We start from the raw sequence: 25,344 nt of genomic DNA, 5'->3' as shown, positions 1-25,344 counted from the left end.
TGATGCGGCCATGTGCTTGGGGATGGATCAACATAGTCTTAATAGAGCCCTCCTTCTGTCCTCCACCTTTTCTGGCTGGCCATTACACAGAATGGGAGGCTATTGCCTCCCACATATTTGCTCATCCATCACTCCCCTACTGGGGTCCCAATGCACAAGTTACTTGAGCCTCAAGCATCCAATTCTGCACAGTGGCACGTGCACTGCACTGTTCATATGCTTGAATACACTTCCTAAGGGCAGGGCGGGAAGGGAAGGGCTTCTTGTGGCCTTGGGTGGGGAAGCTTCTCCGGCCCGAGGACCAGATTACCACATGGGAAACCCCCTGGGAGCCACAAGCCAGCAGTGGGCATGCCCAGAACTTGATGTGGGCAGGCTCTGGCCATACGCATGTCACATACATGATTCTGTCACATACTGTTAACACAGACACATATACACCATTCATTCCACAGAGACACAAAGGCACATTCACACACACGCACACACACACACACACACTTGCCAGCCCCACTTCCTCAGTTGCTCTATGAAGATCAGCTGAGGGGGGAGCATTTTCCCTGCCCAGTGCTGAGAGGCTCCTGTCCTCAGCAGTGAACAGAGAGAGGTCTTATCTTCAATCAACTGCTGATTGGACATTGTCTAGGGAGAGGAAGTGGGGCCTGGGAGAAAGCAACGGGCCTAGTCAGGCCAGACAGAGAACCCCCATGGGCTGTATTCAACTCACAGGCTGAATGTTCCCCGTGCCTTTTTTAGCCCCATGCAGACCCCTTTCTGCATGCATAGGTGCATCTGCTTTGGGATGGACCATGCTGCTTGGATTTATTGGCTACACTGCTTGTAGTCCTATGTCATTATGAAAAGCTGTTATGAAGCTACACTGTTTCTTTTTGTTCCTTGGAGGATATAAAAGAAAATATTAAATGCCAGAGAAGGAAGGTCCACTATGCTATGCTGAGGTACCTCTACTGGCTCCCTGCACCCCAGGCTGTCACAAAGGCTGCAACAGCACAGAGCTTCTACACCATTGCTGAAAACAAGCCTACATCAGCATGTATACATTTTTATTGAAAAGCTGTCTGTAGCTCCAAGCACAACTGCAAGGCAGTTTCACTAAATCACTGTGCAGTTCGCCTCCATACACAAGGCAAAAGGGGAAAAGCACGGTCAGCAATTTGTCATCTGAGACATCTCTGTAGAGTCTGCTTCGAGAGACAGTCCTAAAGAGGCATATGAGAATGTGTAATCTTGTTTTCTGGGACTGCATTATGTAATCGTACCACTGAAAGTAGTCAGGAATTTGCCAAATCATCATTCTAACTGATAATTATGTAAACGACAGCTTTTGCACTCTGCACTACTCATTTGCTTTAAAAGATGCATGACCCTACTGTACAAAACATCTTTACCATTACAGTCAATGTCAATAATATATTGTTCTGCATTGGCTTTCTAGCCAAGTCAAGTTCTTAAAGGTATATACACAAGGTTGGTCCAGAGAAAAGAAAATGGAAGGTATTGCTTTCTAGGTGTCAGCACTGCTCTCTTTTTTAAATGTAAAAAGGCCTCTGCAATCACACAAGATGGCATGTTCCCAGACCCCATAATTTGGTGCTTTTATACAATACCAGATAGAAGGGTCTTAGGACATCATGGTTACCATTTTTTTGCGTGCGCCTTGAAGTGCAGCTTTGCTGAGCAAGGTTTTACTTTTTGTACATGGGTTTGTCTACCCAAAACCCAAGTACAAAAACTGAAAATTGGGCCCAAATATATGAATGTATGAAGAAGCCATATATTGAGTTAGGGCCAAATCAGATGTGACATTATTCATATTGTTTGGCCTTATGTTTTTTTTTTTAATTAAACTAAAACAAATCACCAGTGGGGGTGGGGAGGGGAAGGGTGAGCATTATCAGGACAATGGCATGGGGTGATTGAGTTTTAACCCTTAGATCCTGTCCGGTCCCAATCTGAATTGGGATGTCACACATCTGCTATTCACAATGGTAGAAAAGCTCCAATTGGGTTGTACCCAATATTTAGTCTAACTTATGTCCCATTCAATTCAACGGGTCTACTCAAAGTAGGACTAACAATGGATAAAATTCAAAGGCACCAAACAATGTGAATATCATCATGTACCTTTTGGCCAGTTTGCTCTAGTCTGAACCAGACCATTGGGTTGTTTAGCCCCTAAACAACCCAGCAGTTCAGGTTCACACATCATTCTCACAACCTCCAATCGGGCTGACTCCAGGTTGTTTAACCCATGATTAACCCATGATTTGCCACTGTGATGTGTGAACTGGACCATCTCCAGCTCTGCTACTTGCAATCTTCTTGGTTAAAAATATCTACAAAACATGTACTCTACCACTGAGCTATGGCCCCTCTCCAAGGACCAAGAGACTGAAAAGTGGTAAGAAGAGTCTACTAATCCCAGAGTACAGAGTACCCAGAGGATCATAATCCTCCTAATTTCTAAAAATTTAACAGGAACCACAATCAGGTTCCCTCTGCAGCCACGAGGTTCAGAAACATATCCTTTTTACAGCAACTATCAGTTTCTGGCTTTGCACATGCAGATTCTGAATAGAGATGGGGTGAATATTTGAAATGTGGGCCATGAATATTTTTAAAAAACTAACTCAAAGTGCATGAGTTCTTTATACTGTTATATTTTTACACTTTTGCGTAACAATTAAAGTTTACCTATCAACTAAGATTAAGTACTATATCCATACCATCTGTATTCTCCATAATACAGAATTCTGTCTGATCCTCAGATGTCAAGCCATCAGTGAAACATCATCTGGAGAAATGCAGACCACCTTAAAAGAAATTAAAGAGGTACCGTTAAACAATACAATTGTGGTTATTTCAAGACCCAAGTGCAACACTTATTTGTCTTTCCTCTTTATGTATAAGTTACTCACTTCACCAGAGGAATCTATTTTTAAACCAGTGCTATTAGACAGGTTCTGCCTCCATGGAGAAATTATTATCCTTCAAGCCCTTATGCATTAAGCACTTCCAGGCAAGTTTTAAATCAATGTTTTCTCTTCTAACTGTAACAGTTCCTGCTCTGTGGAGACAACTCTCTGTGAGATCATTTTTCTAAGGAACAATTCATAGTACTGCAGGAAGTTCACAATGACATGGCAGGGGGTGAGAAAGAAATGCTCAGGAGATGTGTGTTAAATAGTAGTCTCTCACCCTATTATGTATTAGAAACATTGATTACTGTGAGATACAGCTGTAATTGATGTACTGCGTAATAGAGCATTCCTAGTTTTAAAAAGCAGGAGGGGGGAATTATGGGCATGACCAGTTATCGATAAGAAATGAGCAAACAAGCACACAACTGTGAATAGGTCAGGTAATAATAGTATAATGTTATAACAATATGAACACACAATGAACGTAGTGGGTGTTAGTGATCTATTTAAAATAGATTGTTGTTGGAACAATAAAATTATACATAAATTGTTGTGTGCTTGTTTGCTCATTTCTTATCGGTTTTTACAACTGTGGCCCTTTTTGTGCTCATGACCAGTTATCGTCAGAGCCTTTCCTTTAGGGAGAGTGAGGGTACTGTCTTAGCAGCAGCTCAAAGGCACATTTAAAGGCCAACAAACTGTCTAATATTTGATCTGTATTATTCCCAGTTATAGTTGAGATAGACATATGTTTGTTAGTTGAGCTGAAAGCCTTCCAGCTGAAAAAGAGGATAGAAATCCTTAAAATAAATTAATATGTGGGTAGGGTTTATAGTAGAACCTGCCCTAAGTTTTCTTTTTTAATCAATGGGTAGATTTGGACATATTCTGATACTGTTAAAGAGGTTAAACCTAATACCTTCCTTTGAGATAACTGCAGATTACTGTCTGGTATACAAACCCAGGTATGTTCAAGGGTGCACCGAAATACCTTGCACATACGGGTGGTCCCTTCCAATGAGCACATGGATATGCTGCCTTTATTGGAATTAATGAGGACTTTCTTGAAAGCACTGGAGCTCCTTGAGCCATAAATCCAGGGCCCCGCAGCCCAGGGGCCCCCAAATGACCACCCAGAGAGTGGCAGGTGATGACGACATCAAGGCAGCAGAAACAAACTCCATTTAATTCCGGTAGTCATGCTGCGGCTATCATTTAAGTGAGTTTAAAATGTGAAACTGCACATGTTCCGAGTATTTCTATTTTTAATTAGTTATTTATATTCTCTTGGTGCCATCAAGAAGCTGAGTAGTGGTTTTGTTGTTGTTCAGACATATCAAGAACATCCAAGAGCTACACTAGGAGTGCTTCCTTTCCTGCTTTTCAGCTACATAACCTCTAGGTGGCACTGTGGTATAGTGGAATAGTGCAACTACACAAGAGGAAACTGCTTTCTCTTGCTTTTACAATTAAATGCCAAATTTAAGTGCTGGTTAGACACAGAAGCAAAAGTGCTGGTTAGACACAGAAGCGAAACTGGAGGATCACAGCGTGGTCTAAAGAACCAGTAAACAACCGTGAGTAGGGAATGATGAGTGTATGATAAATGCCTCGTGTAGAAAAGCCTGTAGAAGCAGTTGTAAATCATTGAATGGGGTGGGGGGAGCAAAGGGAAATGTTAATTGTGTGATTCACAATGGCTGTCCCCCACCCCATAAGACCATTAGGTCCAGGATATAAAATAACCTAGCTACACCAGTGATAGAGTTTCTTTCCAATTAACACCCTTAAGATTCCAGGGAATCATTTGATGAATCCACAGGTGCAACTGCTTATAAAATGCTTCTGTGTTGTCAATCCAGGGCAAACAATTCCTGCTTTGGGGATATAGGGCTATCCTTTTGAACCATCTTGGGCACTGATCAAATTCTTGATGGTACCAACAGAATATAAGTAACAAATCCAAGCCACAAATGGCGTTGCCTACATTTGATGGTATCCTCTCCCATCTCTCTTCATTCTAGCATTCTTATAGATCTGTTTAGCAGCACAACACACTAGCCCTCTGAAATTCCAGAAACAGGAGACACAGGTAATCAATAAGGTTAATTCTTAAGAACAATTCAGTCATGTCTGTCTTGGGAAGTTATAGAATCTCCTTGTCTAGCCTGTCTTGGGAAGTTATAGAATCTCCTTATGACAAACTGTGGCATATATGTTAACAGCTCTCTCCGAGATGTTACCAGTTTTAACCTAGGCACAGTTGGCCCTTACACTTAAAGATCACATGATAGAAATTTTGGACCGCATGTGCTAAAAAGAATTCAGATGACTAAGGGAGGCGTGAATCCACCATGGGTGATTTAGTTTGGCTTTGTTTTGGTGTGGTGGCTTTTCATGTGAATACTCTGACTGGGGCAAATTGTGAGATCGCTGGTTACCAACCAATGGATCTCAGTCCGGAATGTTCTTGTGGGCTCAGCCCTGGAATTTCTTTTCAAGTCCATAGCCCAATCCTGGAACATAAGGAAGGAGCCACTCCCTCTGACCACATGTAGAATGCATGTTGCTCACCACTGATCAACCAACAATAGCCCTCATACACTTGGGATTAAGGGACAAGTTTCTGGGTCACAGGCCTTGGTTAAATACCCCAGTTACTTTCTTCTAAACTTTCTTCTAAGCTGCTATCTGCAAACTATTGCTCTGTTGGTCAAACTTGTTATTGCTCTGGGAACAAAGCACACATAGCTAAGCATTCACATGTTCAATGGTACAGTATACTCTGCTTTCTTTGCCTTTGCCATAATATGTGAACAAGTCACCATACTAGTCAATGATTACTCAAAAGATTTACAAAGGCTCCTGTGGTGTTCCCTCCCCTTAGTAGTCACTTTTTCAGCAGTGCTATTAGAATCCATAAATATACATCAGCAAAAAGAACTTTCTGTGCAGAGTTGCTGAACAGTAGTTCAATAGAAAACTAGGAAAGTCCTAGTTTAATCTCTAGGCAAACATCACCTGAACACAGCATCTTTGATTTTAATGGGTGGATTTGTATGAATGTGAAAATGCTTTTTTATAAAATAAGAACATATACAGAAATGAAAATAAGATGTGAAATATGTATATCTATTAAATGTGAGACTGAACAAGCCCAACAGTTATTAATTTCCCTCACTGCCCAATTTGCAATTATGATGCAATGACATTGCTTAAAGCAATAAGCTCTCAGGAGTACAATCGTAATAGAAAAATATATAACTTTCCTTCTATTGGTATTGACTGCGAGACATCAGGTAAATTGAATTGAAAGATAACCCTAACAGGGTCATTCATTTTAACACCATCCTGTGCATGCTTAGTCAGAGCGAAGTCTCTTAGTACTCAAGGGAGCTTACTCTCAAGTAAGTGTGCACAGGATTGCAAAAGATTACATCCCACTAAACTCACTTCAGTGACAGATTGCATTCCTTTACATGCTTACCAGCATGTACCATTGAACTCAATGGGGCTTACTTCTGAATAGACATGTATAGGTTTGCACTGTAAGGCTGCAATCTTATACTCCTTTACTTGGATGTAATCCCCATTGATTTCAATGTGACTTACTTTTGAGTGCACGTGCATCGGATTGCGCTATTACTTCTGAGTAGACAGGCACAGGATCACTAAGATCAATGTCTGTAACATTCCCTGGAGGGAAGGAGCTTTGGATTGATTAGAATTTAAAAATAGCATGGTGTAACTAAGTTAATTTCTCTCCAATTGAATGACAAGTTCATGCAATCTCGATAAGGGCTATTCCAACAGCTTTCTGATACTGCCTATCATTTCCAGCTGCATTGCAGCAATTTAATCTAGCATTTCATTACTGGCGTTAAAACCAGGACTTAAGAGAAGCATTTTGTCAGGTTACCTTCATATCCTCCGAGCTGCCAAATAGAAAGGAAGAAAAGAAACCAAGGCAAGCCTTTTCTTTCTAGGAAGCCCTCGGAACACTCCTGAAAAGTCAAAGAGATATACTGGCAACGCATGTATTTTCCAGCCTCTAAAGAATTGGTCAGCTGACTAATGACCTTGCATAAAAAGCAAATACAACTCTTACTGAGATAGCAGAGACGATAGCAGTATAATTCATGTACAGGCATGCTAAAAACATGACATTTCTAAGAAACTTTGTTGAGAAAGAAGTTAGTTATGCTTTCTAAGGAGGACATATATTAATTTTGAACCACCAATAGAGGGGGAAAAAAAACCCTGATTAACTCCTAGGAGGTGATCTCTGGACCAACTACGAACATATGTGTCTTATTAAAAAAAAAACTAACAGGAGTATTTAAAAGCCAGTCAATAATTAACTATACATGATGCACTATACACAATATTTGGGGGAAAAACAAAGAAGGGGTGAAGCAGATTCTTAGAAGGTTAATTCTTCCTCACATAATAAGCCTTCCCAAAGAACGAACTTTCTATATTGTACAGTAATACTCTTGAGTCTAAACAAATTTACTCAGAATTAAGTCACATTGGTTCCAATAAACCAATGTTTATTGGAATAAACCAGGTACTGGCTGGGGACCGCAGTACCTGACGGAGTGCCTCTCCCAGCATGAACCTCTCTGTACACTATGCTCATTGTCTAAGGACCTTCTCCAGGTGCTTCTTCCAAGGGAGGATCAGAAGGTGGAAACAAGGGAGAGGGCCTTCTTGGCAGCAGCCCCCCAACTGTGGTATGAACTCCTCAGCAAGGCCTGTGTGGTGCCACCGTTACCTTTTCAGCCCCTTCCTCTACTCCCAGGCATATGGCAGCATATAATCAGGTCATGGGGTAGTGTTTGGATATGTCTGTGTGTATCTATGTTTGCTCTGTTTATATATTTGTAGCTAAACTGTTTTTATATTATGCATAATGCTGTATTTTAAAGATTTTAAATCTTTGTAAAACGCCCAAAGAGCTTTGCCTATTGGGCAATATAAAAATGTAATAACTGAAAATGAAATGAAATAGAAGTTATATTCCAATAAGTATGTTTAGGATTGCAACTTTAATAAAAATTCAGCTTTAAGATTATATTTTAATGTGTATTTAGTTATAGTCTTTAGGTACTGCTAAAAAGGCAAGTCTTTTTTTCTGAGTTTACAAAAATAATGGGACCCCTTCTTGATCTGTCTTGTAGAAGCAGGTCTTACATAGGTAGAAGGGGTTGTCTTTAACAGCTGCATGCCAAATGTTCAACAGGAGAAGCTTCCCCCGGCATGGAAGTGTAGTAATGGAAAACATCACCTGCTGAATTTCTTCCTAGTATGCATCTGCCAGCAGCCCTGGCGAGAAAAAGGTGGCAGCCATAAGCACCAAGTATGCCTTGAGAAAAGGATGTACGTTGGAGGGTAATTCACCTAATCACAAAATTGCATCATTTTAGTCTGTATTCAGTGTGTAATAAACTAACTAAAGGTGCCATCCATCCTATGCACATTTAGACAGGAAAAAGTCCTATAATTCCCAGCGTTCCCCAGCTAGTCAAGCTGGCTGGGGAATGCTGGGAATTGTAGGACTTTTTTCTGTCTAAACATGCGTGGGATTGCGCCCTTAGTTAGTTTATTGCACATTTAGGGCACATGCAACTTCCTCCCCACTTTGAACCTACAAATGTGGGTGGGATTGTCTGAGCAGTTGCACAGTGATCCCCACCACCTCCCCACCTCCAGAGTTAGGAGGAAGGCTGGGGATTGTCTGAACTATGTGACAGGAAAGCCCAGGTGTTGGGCACCACTGCCTGTAAGTAGTCTGTGCACCTCTGGAAAGCAGAGCTCAACACTGCATCTCCACCTGGTCTTTCTCTTGGGAAATGTCAGACGGGAAGGAGAGCTAGCAATGACCTTTTTTTGGATTGGCCAACAAAGCCAGCCAAGAATGGTTGGCCCCTGCTTATGCTTGAATATTGGGAGTGTCTCAAGGAAATGATCTCGACCATCTAGAAGTAAGCAGAATGTACCAGTCGATAATTGGCCAAGGGGTGAACTGCTTACTCATAAACCATTTAATACATTCTACCTGTGTCCTGGGTTCTAGCCAGCAGCACAGATAAGCAGCAGGATTGGGAACTGCACACTGCCATAGTCTTCAACAGGTCTGAGCAGGCAAAGGATGTGCAAGGCAGTTTTTGGGGGGCTGGGTCCTGTTCCAGTGGAGGCTGGTGGCTCCACTTTCGGTGAGGCTATGGATCTATTCTGGGTTTCAGTCAGAACCTGCCCAAACTCTAAAGGAGCTATCCAATAAGGAGCTAGTTTTGTCACCTATTTGGGGTATTGGATATCCAAGCTCCTTGGATAGCCCCTTTAGAGTTCTGACTGGTTCTGACTGAAACCCAGAATGGATTCACAGCCCCAGCAAAATCAGAGCCACCAGCCTCCATTGTCCTGTTCGCATTTGACTCCCTGTGACGTTGTTGTTGTTATCCAGCAAACGTTGGCAATTTGATCTCTAGTTCCTCTGCCTCTTCGAAACCCAGCTTGTACTTCCGGTAGTTCTCGGTTCGCATACTGCTGAAGCCTAGCTTGTAGGATTTTGAGCATCACCTTGCTGGCATGTGAAATGAGTGCAATTGTGCGGTAGTTTGAACACTCTTTGGCGTTTCCCTTCTTTGGAATTGGAATGTAAACCGACCTTTTCCAGTCTTGCGGCCATTGTTAAGTGTTCCAAATTTGTTGGCATATTAAATGCAGCACTTTAACAGCATCGTCTTTTAGGATCTTAAATAGCTCGGCTGGAATACTGTCAGCTCCGCTAGCTTTGTTGTTACTAATGCTTCCTAAGGCCCACTTGACTTCACTCTCGAGGATGTCCGGCTCAAGTTCAGTGACCGCACTATCATGGTTATCAGGGACATTCAGATCTTTCCTGTACAGTTCTTCTGTGTATTCTTTCCACCTCTTCTTAATCTCATCTGCTTCTGTTAGGTCCCTGCCTTCTTTGTCCTTTATCATGGCCTTCTTTATCATGGCCTTCTTTGTCCTTTATCATGCCCGTCTTTGCACAAACCCTGTGACATTACCTAATCTTATACACTGTGCAGTACATGTGGTGTTGATTATTTCAGATGTTCTGTTGACACAACGTAGACCCCAGAAAGGCCATCGTTCAATGGCAGAGTAGATGCTTTGCATGCAAAACGACCCAGGTTCAATCCCCATCATCTCCTGGTAGGGCTGAAAAAGTTCCATGTCAGAAATCCTGGAGAGTCACTGTCAGTCAGTGTAGATACTGACCTAAATGGACCAGTGGTCTGACTCTGTATAGCACAGCTTCATATGTTCCTCCGCGTTTCAGAACAATTCTGCGTTGTAAAGCTTAGATACTTCAGGTACACCCACATGTGCAGTTTACCTGTGTATGGCCCTTTAAGTTATAGCAGGAAGAACACACTGAGCTGCACAAGTAAAGCTATTTTTCCCCTTGGACAGCTTCCTGCTTGTCTTCACTTTGCCTTAGGTTTTATATTATCAAAAATGGAGGATCAACAATTGTCTGATACTTTCTTGTTCCCAGTGATCTCAGGCAGAGCCCAATTTGAATGTCTGCAAACCTTCCTCCACCATACCATTTTAGAACTCTAGCCCTATTCAGGTGGTCTATATCTAAGGAAAGAAAATACATGAGGAGGGGGCATGCACTAGCCCCTACCCATTCCTTTGTCGCTTTTGTTGCCATCTATTCATGGAGGGCGACTTTCTGAAGAGAGTCTCCTGTATCTATGGAGGCTCTCCATGTGATCGGGAACTCTTGAAAATCCGTGTTCAAAATCTCATGGAGAGCCTCCACAGACACAGACGCTCTCCTCTTCAGAAAGTCTCCCTCCACAAGTATAGGGTGATTAAAGCCATGATGGAGGGGGCAGGGCTAGCGCACTTCCTCTCCTCATGTGTCTACTTTCCTCTGATATCGAATGCCTGAATAGGACCTTCTGACTATGCAGACAGCCTGATCGCAACATGCTGACAGCCTCCCCCCACCCCCCCAGGTTCTTTTTACATCTTGCCTGATGAAGAGATCTGGAGATCTCAAAAGCTTGCACATTTTTTTGATCTTCAAATTGGCCTAATAAAGGTATTAAACTATATGGATTTGAGAATGTCACTTTGCCTTGGTTGCTGTGGAGGTTCAGGCTTAGCAAAGAAGTATCTCAAAATTATCTTTGAATACCGAACAGCTTGGCTCTGGGTTTCTTCATATCTACCCTGTTCATGCCTTGCCTTGTGGAAACGAATAATCTACATCCTAGCATCCTCAGGACAGAAGATATGGACAGGGACTGGTTCCCATCTGGGCAGGGATTTCAAGGACATTCATTAGTATTGCTGAAACTGTTGATCTATGCAGCTAGAATAATATTTTGAATTCCTGTTCTGTGTCTCTATAGGAGATTTTGACTTCAAACATGTGATTACTGATAACATAAATGTTCACATCTATTTATTTTAATTGCCTCAGAGGATGAATACAGGCAATCAGCTTACCACTTACTAATGTGGAGAAATTTGCCCGCTTCTTAAATGTGTGCTATAAAGTTGATAGAGTGGAGCAATACAGATGACCATGGCTGACTTACTCTGTTGCTCAGGAGTAAATATCTGTCCTTCCATCCAATGCTGCAGTGTTTTGTCACTATTTCCTGGTTCTTTGTTTAGGGAAGTAGGTGGTTATTCTGTTCTCACAATCCAGAAGTTTAGTCATACTGATAACTGCTGCTGTTTCAAAGTGGTCAATAAACATTTGCTCCTCTGTTTGGAGCCCTTCTCTCTCTCTCTCTCTCTCTCTTCAGGCTTTTTAAAACATTTCAGGCTTTTAAAAAAAAGACTGTCTTGCTTTTAAGCCTTCAAAGGCAGTGCAGGCTTTGGACCCGTGCTTGGATGCAGTTGTGAGCTGGATGAGGGCCAATAAACTGAGTCTTGCCAATCCTGGCAAGATGGAAGCACTGTGGGTAGATGGGCCACAGGTCTGGGAAATAGGTCACTTGCGTGTTCTGTATGGCGTCGCACACCGCTGAAGGATCAGGTGTGTAGTTTGCGGGTACTCCTAGATCCATCTTTGTTCCTGGAGGCTCAAGTGGCCTCAGTGGCTAAGAGTGCCTTCTACCAGCTTTGGCTGGCATGCCAGCTATGACCATTCCTGGCCCAGGGTAGCTTAGCCACTGTGGTTCAAGCTCTGGTAAGCTCAATACTGGATTATTGTAACGTGCTCAATGTGGGGCTACACTTGGGCTTGATCTGGAAGTTACAGCAGGTGTAGAATTCAGCGAAGAAGAGGCTAACAGGGGCTTCTTTCCGACAGCATGTTGTTGTTGTTCAGTCGTTAAGTCGTGTCCGACTCTTCGTGACCCCATGGACCATAGCACGCCAGGCTTTCCTGTCCTGCGCTCTCTCCCGGAGCGTGCTCAAGTCCATATTCATTGCAACAGTGATGCTATCTAGCCATCTCATCCTCTGCCGTTCCCTTCTGCTTTTGCCTTCAGTCTTTCCCAGCATCAGGGTCTTTTCCAGAGAGTTTTCTCTTCGCATTAGGTGGCCAAAATATTTGAGCTTCAGCTTCAGTATCTGTCCTTCCCATGAACAGTCAGGGTTGATTTCCTTTAGGATGGACTGATTTGACCTCCTTGCAGTCCAGGGGATTCTCAAGCGTCTTCTCCAGCACCACAGTTCGAAAGCACCAATTCTTCGGCACTCAGCCTTCCTTATAGTCCAGCTCTCACAGCCATACGTTACTACTGGGAAAACCATAGCTTTGATTAGACGGACCGTTGTCGGCAAGGTGATGTCTCTGCTTCTTACTATGCTGTCTAGGTTTGCCATAGCTTTCCTCCCAAGGAGCAAGCGTCTTTTAATTTCATGGCTACAGTCACCGTCTGCGGTGATCTTGGAGCCCAAGAAAATAAAATCTGTCACTGCTTCTATTTCTTCCCCTTCCATATGCCAGGAAGTGATGGGGCCAGATGCCATGATCTGAGTTTTTTTAATGTTGACTTTCAAACCAGCTTTTGCACTCTCCACTTTCACCCTCAACAAGAGGCTCTTTAGATCCTCTTCGCTTTCTGCCATTAGGGTGGTATCATCTGCGTATCTGAGGTTGTTGATAATTCTCCCGGCAATCTTAATTCCGACCTCTGATTCATCCAACGCGGCGTTTCTCATGATGTACTCTGCATATAAATTAAATAAGCAGGGTGACAATATACAGCCTTCTCATACTCCTTTCCCAATTTTGAACCAATCGGTTGTTCCATGTCTGGTTCTTACTGTTGCTTCTTGGCCCTCGTACAGGTTTCCCAGGAGACAGGTAAGGTGATCTGGTACTCCCATCTCTTTCAGAATTTGCCAGAGCTTGTTGTGATCCACACAATCAAAGGCTTTAGCGTAGTCAATGAAGCAGAAATAGACGTTTTTCTGGAATTCTCTTGCTTTCTCCGTGATCCAGCGAATGTTGGCAATATGATCTCTAGTTCCTCTGCCTCTTCGAAACCCAGCTTGTACTTCCGGTAGTTCTCGGTTCGCATACTGCTGAAGCCTAGCTTGTAGGATTTTGAGTTCAGTTCACTCAAGTTCAGTGACCGCACTATCATGGCTATCAGGGACATTCAGATCTTACCTGTAGAGTTCTTCTGTGTATTCTTTCCACCTCTTCTTAATCTCATCTGCTTCTGTTAGGTCCCTGCCTTCTTTGTCCTTTAGCGTGCCCGTCTTTGCACAAAACGTTCCCTTGAGATCTCCGATTTTCTTGAAGATATCTCTAGTCTTCCCCATTCTGTTCTTTTCCTTTATTTATTTGCATTGTTCATTTAAGAAGGCCCTCTTGTCTCTCCTTGCTATTCTCTGGAACTCTGCATTCAGTTGGATATATCTTCCCCTTTCTCTCTTGCTTTTCGCTTCCCTTCTTTCCTCAGCAACTTGTAAAGCCTCATCAAACAGCCACTTGGCTTTCTTGCATTTCTTTTTCTTTGGGATGGATTGAGTTGCTGCCTCCTGAACAATGTTACGGACCTCCGTCCATAGTTCCTCAGGCACTCTGTCTATCAGGTCTAATCCCTGAAATCTATTCCTCACCTCCACTGTGTATTCATAAGGGATATGATTTAGGTCATAACTGAATGTTTTAGTGGTTTTCCCTACGTTCTTCAATTTAAGCCGAAATTTTGCAAGAAGCAGCTGACTGTATAGAGCTTCTCCATCTTTGGCTGCAAAGGACATAATCAATCTGATTTCGATATTGACCATCTGGTGATGGCCATGTGTAGAGTCGCCTCTTGTGCTGTTGGAAAAGAGTGTTTGCTATGATCAGTGTGTTCTCTTGGCAAAACTCTATTAGCCTTTGTCCTGCTTCATTTTGTACACCAAGACCATGCTTGCCTGTTATCCCGGAGATTTCTTGACTTCCTCCTTTAGCATTCCAATCCCTATGATGAAGAGGACATCTTTTTTGGGTGTTAGTTCTAGAAGTTGTTGTAGGTCTTCATAGAACCGATCAACCTCAGCTTCTTCGGCCTCAGGGTTGGGGCATAGACTTGAATTACTGTGATGTTGAAAGGTTTGCCTTGGATTCATACTGAGATCATTCTATCGTTTTTGAGATTGTACCCCAGTACTGCTTTTCCCACCCTTTTGTTGATTATGAGTGCTACTCCGTTTCTTCTAAGGGATTCTTGCCCGCAGTAGTAGATATGATGGTCACCTGAATTAAATTTGCCCATGCTTGTCCATTTTAGTTTGCTGATTCCTAAGATGTCGATGTTCAATCTTGCCATCTCATGTTTGACCACCTCCAGCTTACCTTGATTCATTGATCTTACATTCCAGGTTCCTAAACAATATTGTTCTTTACAGCATCGGACTTTCTTTTCACCACCAGACACATCCACAACTGAGTGACCCTTTGGCTTTGGTCCAGCCGCTTCACTCTTTCTGGCGCTACTTGGAAATTCCCTCTGCTCTTCCCCAGTAGTATATTGGACACCTTCCGACCTGAGGGGCTCATCTTCTGGCATCATCTCTTTTAGCCTTGTGATACGTTCCATGGGGTTTTCTCGGCAAGAATACTGGAATGGGTTGCCATTTGCTTCTCCAGTGGACCACATTTTGTCAGAACTCTCTGCCATGACCTGTCCATCTTGGGTGGCCCTGCACGGCATAGCTTATGGCTTCACTGAGTTACGCAAGCCCCTTCGCCACAACAAGGCAATGATCCATGAAGGGGGACAGCATGTTACACTTTTGCTAAAAGAACTGCACTGAATGCCAATAAGCTACTGGGCCACATTTAAGGTGTTGTTGTCAACATATAAAGCTGTAAACAACTTGGGACCTGGGTACCATAGGGATCACCTCACCCGTTCTGTCCCTGCATGGTCTTTGTGATTTTCAGAGGAAGCACATCTGATGGTGCTGCATGGTCCTGAGATTCAGCTCAGGAGCACTTCCGGCACAGCATTTAGTGTCACGGAGCTCATCCTCTGGAATACCTTGCCAATTTGCATTAGACAGGTGTCCACGGGTTTGATGTTTTGATGTCTTCTTAAGATCTATCCTTTCTCATAGGCTTTCCCTGTAGTGTGATCCAACCAGTTACAGTCTGCAGTGCACAGCAGAGTGTATAGTTTTATTGCTAATTCATAATTATTTATTACTGTACTGTTTTATTGTTGTGTTTTATCATTTGTATTTTAGTGGCAATTATATTGTATGTTCACCACTTTAATAACTCTGTGGAATGCAATATATACATTTGGAGATGATGATGATGACAATAACAATATTCTCTGTTGCTTTGCAATAATCTATCATGTGTTATTTTTGGTTATCCACATGTGTATTATGGGGTTTTAAAAAACACAGTTGCCATGTACATACATTTCCAGTAGCACTTATTTATCCCTTGAAACTAATTAATGTGAGCCCTCCTTTTTATTTATTCTTTTTTTATTATTATAAAGCAATAAAAAGCATGTAAAAGATATTTGGGCTGCATAGATACAAGATTTCCCTTGGACTATGTAAACCAGTGGTGGGGAACCTGTAGCCTTCCAGATGTTGCTGGACTTCAATTCCCATCAGCCCTATCCAGCATGGATAATGGTCAGGCATGATGGGAGGTGTATTCCAAGAACTTCTTACACCACCCCAGGTGTAAACATTTGAAAATATTTCTGGCAAGCATGTAGTGGTGGGCACATTGTAGTCAGAACAAAAAACAAACAAACCCAAAAGGTGGGGAAAAAAACTAAAGTTATGTTCAGTTTACAGCTTGAAATCTAGATCAATCATATTGTCAGGTCCCTTGGTCCAGGGTACCAGGCTTCAGGCTCACTACTTTATTAAACGACCAGGCTCTTTACAAATGCAAATATTCGGGACTCTCAGGCTACAAAGGAAAACAGCTACTCCACACAATTACGAATATCAACAGAGGAGCCAAGCGGGAATCAGAGACTTTGCTGGCAGTTTGAAAGAAGAACTTATGGGCCAGAATAACTTATGGGGGGATGCCCCTCCCTTACAGTTGTGCCATCCTACATAGGCTATCACGCATAGCCAACTGGATGGAATGTCTGAGCTCCACCTCTAACTTTTCCCACTTCGCTCTGCACCAGACTCTAGCATCCTTCAGGTCACACCCAGCACTCGCCTCCTCCGAGACCTGAGTTCTCACGGGGGAGGAAAGGGGGGGGGCCTTCAGGTCGAGCCATCTGTGAGCCAAGTTCCTGAGAAGAATGTCTATCCATATCTGAGCTCACAAGGGAGGAAACCTCCCCCGGTTCTGGCTGTTCCCATTCTGAGTATGAGCTGCTAACTATCTCCACACACTCAGAATCATTCCTGACACACATGAATACACATTTCACTTAGTCCCTCACCACACAAAACACATGGAACCATAACTTCAGAGACATGACTATAGTTTCTTCCTGAGAAACACCTCATCAACCCTCCTCCCTTTTTAAGTACCTGAGATAACTGCAAATATTAAAGTCTTTCAAAATTCATAAACAAAACTTGGAAAACTTTGTATATAAATCTTACGTTTAAGATCTGAAAAGCATAGAGAAAAAGCAAGGAAGAAAAGCTGTTGCTGAAGAGATAACTCTAACCAGGAGACTTGATAGTCTGTGGGAGTACATTCCCTGCTTGATGTCACCTGCAACAGATTGGTAATACAGACAACCAACATCTGTATTAGTAAGTAGTTACAGTAGGCCCTACATTGTAGGGGAAGCCTTACCACTTGGTAGGATCTGAGCCTTCAGCACACGGTAGACTCTGTGGCAGGAAAAAATGTATCTTACACACTTTCTTCAGTACAGATAACCAGAAAAATCAGTGGTGTAAAACCTTACCACTAAAGACTATTCCTGAGCTCTTCCAAATGGGTGAGGGCTACAACTGGGGACAGGGACAAATATGCCCATGTGCATTGGAACCCCACCCCTTCAGCTCCATGATCTTGCCATGTTGAGCAGCAAGATCTGCAGGACAGTTCTACTTGCTATTCTATGAGTAGAACCCCCAGTGCAATCAGGAGCCCTGCTAAAGCAAGGTCCTGGATCGCACAGAACGTTCTACTCACATTCAAATGAAAGACAGTAGAACTCTCCTACAGACCTTGTCGCTCAACATGGCTAGGTTAGGGATCTGAAGGAGCAGGACCAGTGTACATGGGGACATTGGGGGCAGGGCCAGCGTGCACGGCCCTGTATCTAGTTTTAGCCCACACGGAAGGCTAAATGTGTGAAGAATGTGTGAAGAGTGCTTAGGTGACCTGGTCATCTGCACTGGGTCGGAGCCTACTTCTATCAGTCCTTATTGTACTGTATTGTATTATTGTATGGGTAGCGCTTAGTTGGGTCTGGGTGGCAAAGGACAGAGAACAAATCAGACATGCAGACTTAGCTGGGATAATAAATTGGCCACAGCTTTACTGACTTTCACTTAAGAGGCTTGGTGGAGGAGGCACAGGGCGTGGATCCTGTCATCGGCCAGCCTGCCTGCTGTCCAATTCCCCTTTCTTGGCCCGCATACCAGGAGCACAGATGGTGGATGGCAGGGCCAGGGGCTCACCATGGTGCAGACTGCTAATGTGAACCCCTTTTCACCAACCCAGACCTGGCCAGCTCACAGCCCCCATGATGAGATGGCCTTGGTGCCACATCCCCGATATCCCTTACGGGAATCTCCACTGTGGGGAAGTGGGAGCCCAATCCCGCTCCCCTTCACCAATGGATCCAGACCAATGCCTATCACACCACAAAAAGGCAGGGGACTGTCCCCACCTCACAGCCGCACCTATTCAAGTTGCAGCCAAGTCACGATACTGTCTTGGTTGTCTTCGGCCTAGTTATTGATGCCTTTGTCAGACAGGTGGATGCTGTTAGGCCTGCACAGTTCTTGATGGCTCAATTGCCTGCTCTGGGCCTGCACAAAGCACTGTATGGCCTTATTCATCTTCCATTTAGCCACATCCACTCGGGCCAGGTCTTTGGCCCACCTCTAAACGTGTCTCCTAGGAGCTCAATCAGAGACTCATACATTCCTTAATGCCTGCTGTCGGGCACAGTGTATGATGCCATGCCCACATATCCACACTGAAGTGGTGTTTCTTGCCCTGCAGCTATAAACAGATGAGATTAATGATGAAAGGCCCTTAGTGGGCAGTTGGTGGATGTTTCCCAACAGCCAGTTACCTGGCTTTTTTGTCCCCTGGCATGCCCCACTTATGGCTGCCCCAGACCTGAATTAATACGAACTGAACTCAGGAGGAGAGAGGCCCAAGGAGCCAATACCGTCCCACAGTACGTTCACCAATCATACTGCTAAGTTTCCCATACTGCCCCTTAGGGGGTCAGGCACAGACCCTTAGTCAGGTCTCCTTTAACCAGGCAGCCTTTCCCCTTTTGAACAGTTTTTAAACTCCTAATGTAAAGGCATACTCACTTTGCCAGTGGTGTCACATCTTGGACATCCATGGCTCACCTTGTGGTGTCTGCCTGATGTGCGGCAACCAGTTCACTTACCCTTAAGGCCCCGCACATTGTCAGGACGAAGGCCACTCTGCATAGTGTGACCTTGAACCATGACCAACATAACTTAGCAGTGATATGGCACAGCCGAGCCAGCAGAATAAATTTTATGGGTCTCCTCCCATTGGATCTTGCTGGCCACTCCCAGTGCAAGCCCTCTACTGCCCTTCTAGCCCAAAAGGAGACCCAGGGGTCAGGCCTACCATGGGCTTTACTAAATAGCCGCCCCATGGATGTACATGGTTTTAGGACTGCGTCCCTGGTTCCAGAGAGCTGCCGATATCGAAAGTCCATCAGTTCAGATGGGGGCCAGATGCCCAGTCACAGTGTGGATCTTGAGGTGCCCATCTGGCAAAGGGGTTCAGGCCAATCCCCACTTCTATTTTGTTTATTTATTTATTGCATTTCTATACTGCCCCATAACCTAAGCTCTCTGGGCAGTTTACAAAAGTTAAAACATTAAATACAATATAAAAAGTTTAAAAGCCATTTACACAAAAAGCACATAAAGCACACAAACAATATACACAAACATATAATTAAAAACAACACTGAACTATCAGACATAACTAAAGACACACCTAGGACCGATTAAAACTCATAGTGTGCTGCCAAATGCCTGGGAAAAGAGGTCGGTCTTAACCTGGTGCCAAAAAGTAATAATGTTGGTGCCAGGTGGACCTCATCAGGGAGCTTGTTCCACAGATGGGGGGCAACCACTGAGAAGGCCCTCTCCCTTTTGCTGCCTTCCAAGCTTCCCTTGGGAGAGGCACTCGGAGGAGGGCCTTAGATGCTGCACGTAGTGTATGGGTAGGTTCATTTTGGGAGAGGCATGCTGTCAGATATTGTGGTCCCAAGCCATGTAGGGCTTTATAGGTTAAAACCAGCACCTTGAATTGAACTTGGAAGCATATAGGCAGCCAGTGCAAGCAGGCCAGAGTCAGTCTAATATGTTTGCACCTTCTGGTCCCTGTTAACGATCTGGCCGCTTCATTTTGCACAAGCTACAGCTTCCAAACCGTCTTCAAAGGCAGCCCCGTGTAGAGTGCATTGCAGTAATCTAACTTGGAGGTTACCAGAGCATAGACAACTGAAGCCAGTTTATCCCTGTCCAGATAGGGGCGTAGCTGTAGGACCCCCAAGCTACAGACCTGCACCTTCAGGGGGAGGGCAACCCCATCCAGAACAGGTTGAACACCCTCCATCTGGTCAGCAGAACCACCTACCAACAGCATCTCAGTCTTGTCTGGATTGAGTTTCAGTTTGTTAGCCCTCATCCAGTCCATTATTGCAGACAGGCACTGATTCAGCACATCCACAGCCTCACCTGAAGAAGCTGAAAAGGAGAAATAGAGCTGCGTGTCATCAGCGTACTGATGACAATGCACTCTGAAACTCCAGATGATTGCACTCAATCGTTTCATGTAGATGTTGAACAGCATGGGGGACAAAACTGACCCCTGTGGAACCCCATATTGGAGAATCCATGGGCTGAGCAGTGTTCCCCAAGCACCACCTTCTGGAGCCGACCCTCCAAGTAGGAGTGAAACCACTGCAATGCAGTGCCTCCCACTCCCAGCTCAGAGAGCTGTCCCAGAAGGATACCATGGTTGATGGTATCAAAAGCCACCGAGAGATCAAGGAGAATCAACAGGGTCACACTCTCCCTGTCTTTCTTCCAACATAGGTCATCATGCAGGGCAACCAAGGCTGTTTCTGTGCCAAAACCAGGCCTGAACTCTGATTGAAATGGATCCAGATAATGGTCTCATCCAAGAGTGCCTGGAGCTAGTTGGCAACCACTTGCTCAAGGACCTTGCCCAGAAATGGAACATTTGCAACCAGCCTATAATTATTAAGTCTCAGGAGGATTTCTTCAGGAGTGGTCTCACCACCGCCTCTTTTGGGCAGCCCAGGACCACTCCCTCTCGCAAGGAGACATTAATCACCTCCCTAGCCCAGCCGGCTGTTCCTTCCCTGCTAGTTTTATTAGCCAAGAAGGGCAAGGATCTAATATGGAAGTGGTTGCATGAGCCTGTCCAAGCACCTTGTCCACATCCTTGAGCTGTACCAACTGAAACTCATCCAAGAAAACTGGACAAGACTGTGCTCTGGATACCTCACCAGATTCACCTGTAGTAATACTGGAGTCTAAGTCCTGGCAGATGCAAGATATTTTATTCTGGAAGTGCCTAGCCAGTGCATTACAGCAGGCCTCAGATGGTTCCATAGTGTCCTTAGGGCCAGAACGTAAAAGGGCCCAGACAACCCCAAAAAGCTTCGCTGGGTGGCATATGGACTAGAGGCTGTGAAATATTTTTTCCTTGCCACTCTCACTGCCTTTGAATATACCTGGCCATAGGCACGCACCAGGGTTTGATTGCATCCACTAGGAGTTTTTCTCCACCTGCACTCAAGCCATCTCCTATTTTGTTTCATCACTCTCAGCTCCGGGGTGTACCACTCTGGACAGAATGCTCAGGAGCAAGTGTGTCAACTGCCTGGGTCATTTCTGCATTCCACAGATCGACCAGGGCTTTGACAGGAGCACCAGCCATATCAGCTACGAACCTTCTCCCCTCCAGAGCCCTCTGGAAACCATCTAGATCCATTAGCTTCCGGGGGCGGACCATCTTAATAGGTCCCCCACCCCTGCAGAGGGGAAAAGCTGCTTTAAGTCTAAACCTCAGCAGGCAGTGATCTGACCATGACAAAGGGACTGATACAAAGTCCCCCCACCTTCAGATCACCATCTCCATGTCCAGTTGAGCAAACCAGGTCTAGAGTATGCCCTGCTACATGTGTTGGGCCAATGACATGTTGAGACAGTCCCATGGCTGTCATGGAGGCCATGAAATCCTGAGCTGCCCCAGACAAGGTGCCCTCAGCGTGAGTGTTGAAATCCCCCAGAACCAACGGTCTGGGGGATCTCAGCAGCACACCCGAGACCACCTCCGTCAGCTTACCCAGGCAGTCTGTTCAGCAACAGGGTGGGTGGTACACCAACAGTTGTCCTGCTGACCCAACACAAGGTGCAAACACTCCAGACCAGTAGTCACATGGACCAGGAGCCTGCAGAGGGAGATGGAATTCCTATAGACCACAGCAACACCCCCTCCCCAGCCTTCAAGCCTCCCCTGATGCTGGACCAAGTACCCCGGTGGGCATAGCTCAGAGAGACAGACTCCTCCCTGCTCACCCACCCAGGTCTCGGTTGTACATGCCAGATCAGCCACCTCATCCACTATTAAGTAATGGATAAGGGGGGCCTTATTCTGCACCGATCTTATTCTGCATTTAAAAGCAGCATCTGGAGACCGGAAAGCAGGCTGACAGGGCAACCACCAAACCTGCGGGTGCAGGGAGGACCAGAACATGGCATGGCAATTAACTGCATAGGCCATGTTCTCCTTACCTGGTGAGTCCTCCTCACAATGCCGTATCTCCCTCTACCCATCATTACACTGATTGGCCCCCCCTCAGGTCCCCCCAGCTGGCCCAATATCCTCCCTCCGAGGCACATACTCAGGCCGCCAGAAAGCCAGACAGAGAAACAGGGCCCAAGTCCAGAATCACTCACAGCTAGGTGGTTCGTTGCACTTCCAGCAGTAGGCAGCCTTTACAGCTGGAGTCAGGTTTGGGTTCCTGCCCTTCCAGGCCAGGTGGAAAGAGCCAGGCAGAGAAGTGTCTAAGTGTCCAAGACTGGAAATCTCTCCTCCTGGAAGTGAGAGAGGGCTTCTAAAATGTTGTTATCTACACCAGGAATATGTTGTGCTGAAAAACCCTATGCTGGCATGACTCTATCTGAGTGGTGAAGTCGCATGTAATGCCTATGGTCTGCCAGTGAACTGGCCACCTTTTGCAGAATACTCCAGGCTTCTTGATGCATCAGATTGGATTTGTAAATCCGAAACTGCCAGAAGCTGATCCTGCCAAAATGACATACAATTGTATTTAATTAAGGTTAGTCATACCCTCAACTATTCTTTCATGCCCTTTGTGATCCTGAAATAATATTGTGGGCATGGGATACTGGCTGTGGACCTTACTAGGTGAGCATGGAAATTAAGATGGCCCAAGAACCCCTGCATTTCCTCAAGGTGCATTTTTGACACTGCAACAGTAGCTTGATCTTGTGCCAAAGTGCAGCTAACTTGTCTGGTAGCCAGAGTGAAGCGCCAGTCTTTCAATCTACCTATACACCTAGGTAGATCAGGCTTCTGTTTTGTCTTGAGCCACACACTTTGCCAGCCTTGCATTCCTTCTCTATCTTGGCTGCCCCCGCCTCAGGCATGTCCCTAGCCAATTTGAGACTGAGTGCATCCATGGCTATGCATTGCCTATGGAATGGGATGCAGAACCCTACTGTGAAGCCCTTCTATAGTTAGTGTGCCACTGACCTATCTGGATAGAAGTCCAGAAGAGGATGAGAGCATTTGGACAAATCAGTGTGTGAGCCAACCCCAATACCCTTGCATGCAACTGTAGTTCCCTGTTGTTGTTATTAATTTTATTTTTTTTAAGTGACTGTGGCTAGGTTGGGGGTGGGTGCCGAGTCAGGTGAAATCCCTTCTCCTATAGCTGCTACTGGACTTTTGGGGGTTCCTAAAGGAGCCTTGGCAGGCATGAAGCCCGAGGGTAGGGCCAAAACCATTCTCATAGTTATGGGAGAATTTGCAGCATGCCCCTGGATGTTTCCCTTGATTGAATTCCCAGCATACTAGTCTATGTGGAGCATCCCACCTAGACTGGGGCCTGATTGATTGGAAGGACTCTGGCATGTGCCTTATGTTAGGCCCCACGATTAACAGCCATGATCAGCAAGCCAGCTGAAGAACAATCTATCTGCTTCGTTCCTCCTCCCTACTTTCCCGCCCTTTGCTATTTTGGCTTCACTTTTTCCTCATGCACAGAGGTGACCAGCTCTTCATCTGAGCTGCCCATCCCATTGCCCATACTACCCCTGGGTTTGCCTCCCCCCTTGCATTATTTTGGCCTGTGGCATAGTGTTCACCCAGGGAGGCTGGGGATGAGAGCCCTCACTGCCCAGTGGTCGTTGGCTGGTGTTGGGGATGCCTCCTCAACGAATGTTTTATCGTGATCTTATTTTGTGAATCTCTTTGTGTTTTTAAAAATGAAAAGCAGGACAGATTTTTCTAAAATAAATAAACAAGATACATCCTGGTAGAAAACAAGAGGTGACATTTCAACAAGAAACATTCTGCTAGATGGCGTAGAATGATTTGGTGCCAACAACGAATTCATCTCAAATTGTGGCACAGCTAACGAATAATAACAGAAACAAACATCCCATTTGGAGTGGATCATTTTGTCTGCAGCTTCAACATTCCTCCCCCACCCCCGCTGCCTTGTTCTACCCACCACACCGCAAAGAAGCCGTGAAAAGAATCTGATCAAGACAACAAGGAAAACCAGCAGAGCCTCTGCTGTCATTACTGAGCATTCAGTGCTACTAATTTTATACTTCCGCTGTAGGTCAGGAAGAAGCTGCTATCAGAGGAGGCCAAGGAGTTCTGGAGCAGTGGGCAGGGCCCTCTTTGGAATGATCCCACAATTGAAAGCAGGCCCACGTAAAACTCTAATGGCCCGTCTCTAGCTGCTGCAGTTCTTCTTGACAGCGGTGAGTGGCTGCAGGAAGAAAAGAGGACTGCGCCACCACTGCTGCTCTCGAGGAACAATGGGCTGTGCTAAACTGTCACTAGACCAAGGCAGACTGTCACTAGATCAGTAAAAGCAAGGAAAAAGTAAATGTTCCTTGTCTGAGACACAGGTACGACAGAAGGCTTTAATACTGGCATTTGGGGTTTTGTGTCAGGAAACAGAGTGTCAGAGCATAACTAAACTGCTCCCAAGTTGAAAAGGACACTCAAGCTAGCTGCCAGTTTTGAGGGGGGTTGTTGGGGGTGGAGGGGAGAGATCTCATTAAAAATAAAAGATTTTTAATAGCTAATAAAACTGCCCAAAGTATACATAAAGCTTGGATTGTGACCTGAGAGAATATTGCAGCTGGAAATGTGCCAGGGTTCTGTCAAGGGGCTTTTGAAGTGAAACTGAAACCACAATGTTTCCATTAAGTTAGCCAGTTGTGTCTTAGGGTCACTTCATGCTTTACATATTTTTAATGTGCACCTTCTTTGGATCAGGCAAGTATCACAGGGGGAAAGGATTGAACACCCTCTCCTTTGGTGCTGGTGCTCTGATCAAACTTGAAACCCTCAAATTACAGTACAGCGACAAACCGGAAGAATCAGGAGATCTGCCAAGGGAATCTCCCACGTTTCATGTAGTTTTGGATGGAAATGCTAGTCACGTTA

The 25,344-nt window shown here is 44.8% G+C and overlaps 1 protein-coding gene across 3 annotated transcripts in view; it reads right to left on the bottom strand.

Annotated features, from left to right (window-relative positions):
* KANK4 (KN motif and ankyrin repeat domains 4) overlaps positions 1–25,344 on the bottom strand; it is a 79,536-nt gene that overhangs the window by 31,964 nt on the left and 22,228 nt on the right. For 2 of the 3 annotated variants that reach the window (XM_084852336.1, XM_084852337.1), the window contains exons 2-3: positions 6,862–6,946; positions 2,748–2,834 (exon numbers count right to left, since the gene is read on the bottom strand). In XM_084852336.1, coding sequence (XP_084708462.1) covers positions 2,748–2,763 — 16 coding nt within the window. In that variant the 5' untranslated portion in view covers positions 2,764–2,834; positions 6,862–6,946. The remainder of the gene's footprint in view (positions 1–2,747; positions 2,835–6,861; positions 6,947–25,344) is intronic. The other variant, XM_084852338.1, reaches the window with a different exon arrangement.

Source organism: Heloderma suspectum, chromosome 4 (genome assembly GCF_057233095.1).
Source record: "Heloderma suspectum isolate Gila_16-S chromosome 4, 16-S_ref, whole genome shotgun sequence".
Classification (NCBI taxonomy): domain Eukaryota; kingdom Metazoa; phylum Chordata; class Lepidosauria; order Squamata; family Helodermatidae; genus Heloderma; species Heloderma suspectum.
The sequence above is the reverse complement of the archived record's forward strand: the minus strand, read 5'-3'. Positions and strand labels throughout refer to the sequence as shown.